At 44.4% G+C, this 1,144-nt stretch overlaps 1 protein-coding gene across 1 annotated transcript; it reads left to right on the forward strand.

Annotated features, from left to right (window-relative positions):
* Window positions 1-74: 74 nt before the first annotated feature.
* Window positions 75-1,144, forward strand: LOC105155302 (GDSL esterase/lipase At4g10955-like; the record flags this gene model as incomplete). Its single annotated transcript, XM_011071176.2, is given in 2 exon segments — window positions 75-182; window positions 347-1,144. Coding segments are annotated over 2 exon segments (860 nt in total), but the record flags the coding sequence as incomplete, so codon positions are not given.

Consider the following 1,144-nt stretch of genomic DNA (forward strand, 5'->3'; position numbering starts at 1 on the left):
TTTTTTTTTTTTTTTATAGAAGATAATTTTATTTATTTACAATATCATATATGGATAAATTCCATTAAGCCCATCTTATTTGTGAACATTTTGTAGATTCAAGATAACAAATTAATCATCATGCCTGAAGAGGAGGATACATTTGGCCTTTCAGGACCTGTGCACTTGACAACAGTTGATTGGTAAGACTGAGGATTTATGATGTTTCTAGTTCCACTAATTAAGGTTGTAGTTGGTCTTAATGGTCTTGATTGTATAAATTTGTCTACAGACCGTCTGAATTTCTGTATGTAATTTTGGTACTGTAAGTTAGAAAGATGGACGATTCTTGTCCCATTATTTGCAGGACGAACCCCAATCACCAAAGGTCTGTTGCAGCAAGTTTGGTGAAGGGCGTATACGTATGGCAACGAGATTTCAAGAGAATACGAAAAGGGGGCCGAGCTCTTGCTCCTCCTTGGTGGGAAGCATTCCATTTTCAGCTGCATAAGCTCCTTATCGACAAAGACGATTCCTCGGTGTTTGGTGCCATATACCAACTCACCTCTGTCCCATCAGCCGATCAAGCCCCACGCTATGTCATTGCATTTCGAGGCACCATCCCGAAATGGGACACATTTAAACGAGACCTTAAACTGAACATCCGCATCATCACAAACCGGCTTGACCATACACCTCGTGCAGAAGCAGCGTTACAAGCCGTACGAGATGTAGTTGCGACATACGGTAGTTCCAACGTCTGGTTAGCAGGTCATTCCCAAGGTGCCGCAATGGGAATGCTTGCCGGGAAGCACATGGCAAAGACTGGTGTTTTTCTTGAGGCCTTCTTGTTTAATCCGCCGTTCGTTTCACCCCCAATAGGGAGAGTAAAGGGGCACGGGATTCGACTTTTACGCAGTGTGATAACTGCAGGGCTTCTCAAAATGAAGCATCATCAACCAGGAAGTAGTTTTCCTGCCTTGTCTGCATGGCAGCCGCGCCTATTTGTGAATAGAGCTGACTTCATCTGCGCAGAGTATATTGGCTACTTTGAACACAGAGAATGGATGGAGAAGATCGGAGCAGGAGAGATCGAGAGGCTGGCCTCGCAACGCTCAGTCGGAGGACTTGTGGTGCATGCAATAGCTTCAAAAATGGGCAAGCC

The sequence above is a fragment of the Sesamum indicum genome, unplaced genomic scaffold (assembly GCF_000512975.1).
Source record: "Sesamum indicum cultivar Zhongzhi No. 13 unplaced genomic scaffold, S_indicum_v1.0 C01590, whole genome shotgun sequence".
In the NCBI taxonomy this organism is placed as follows: Eukaryota; Viridiplantae; Streptophyta; class Magnoliopsida; order Lamiales; family Pedaliaceae; genus Sesamum; species Sesamum indicum.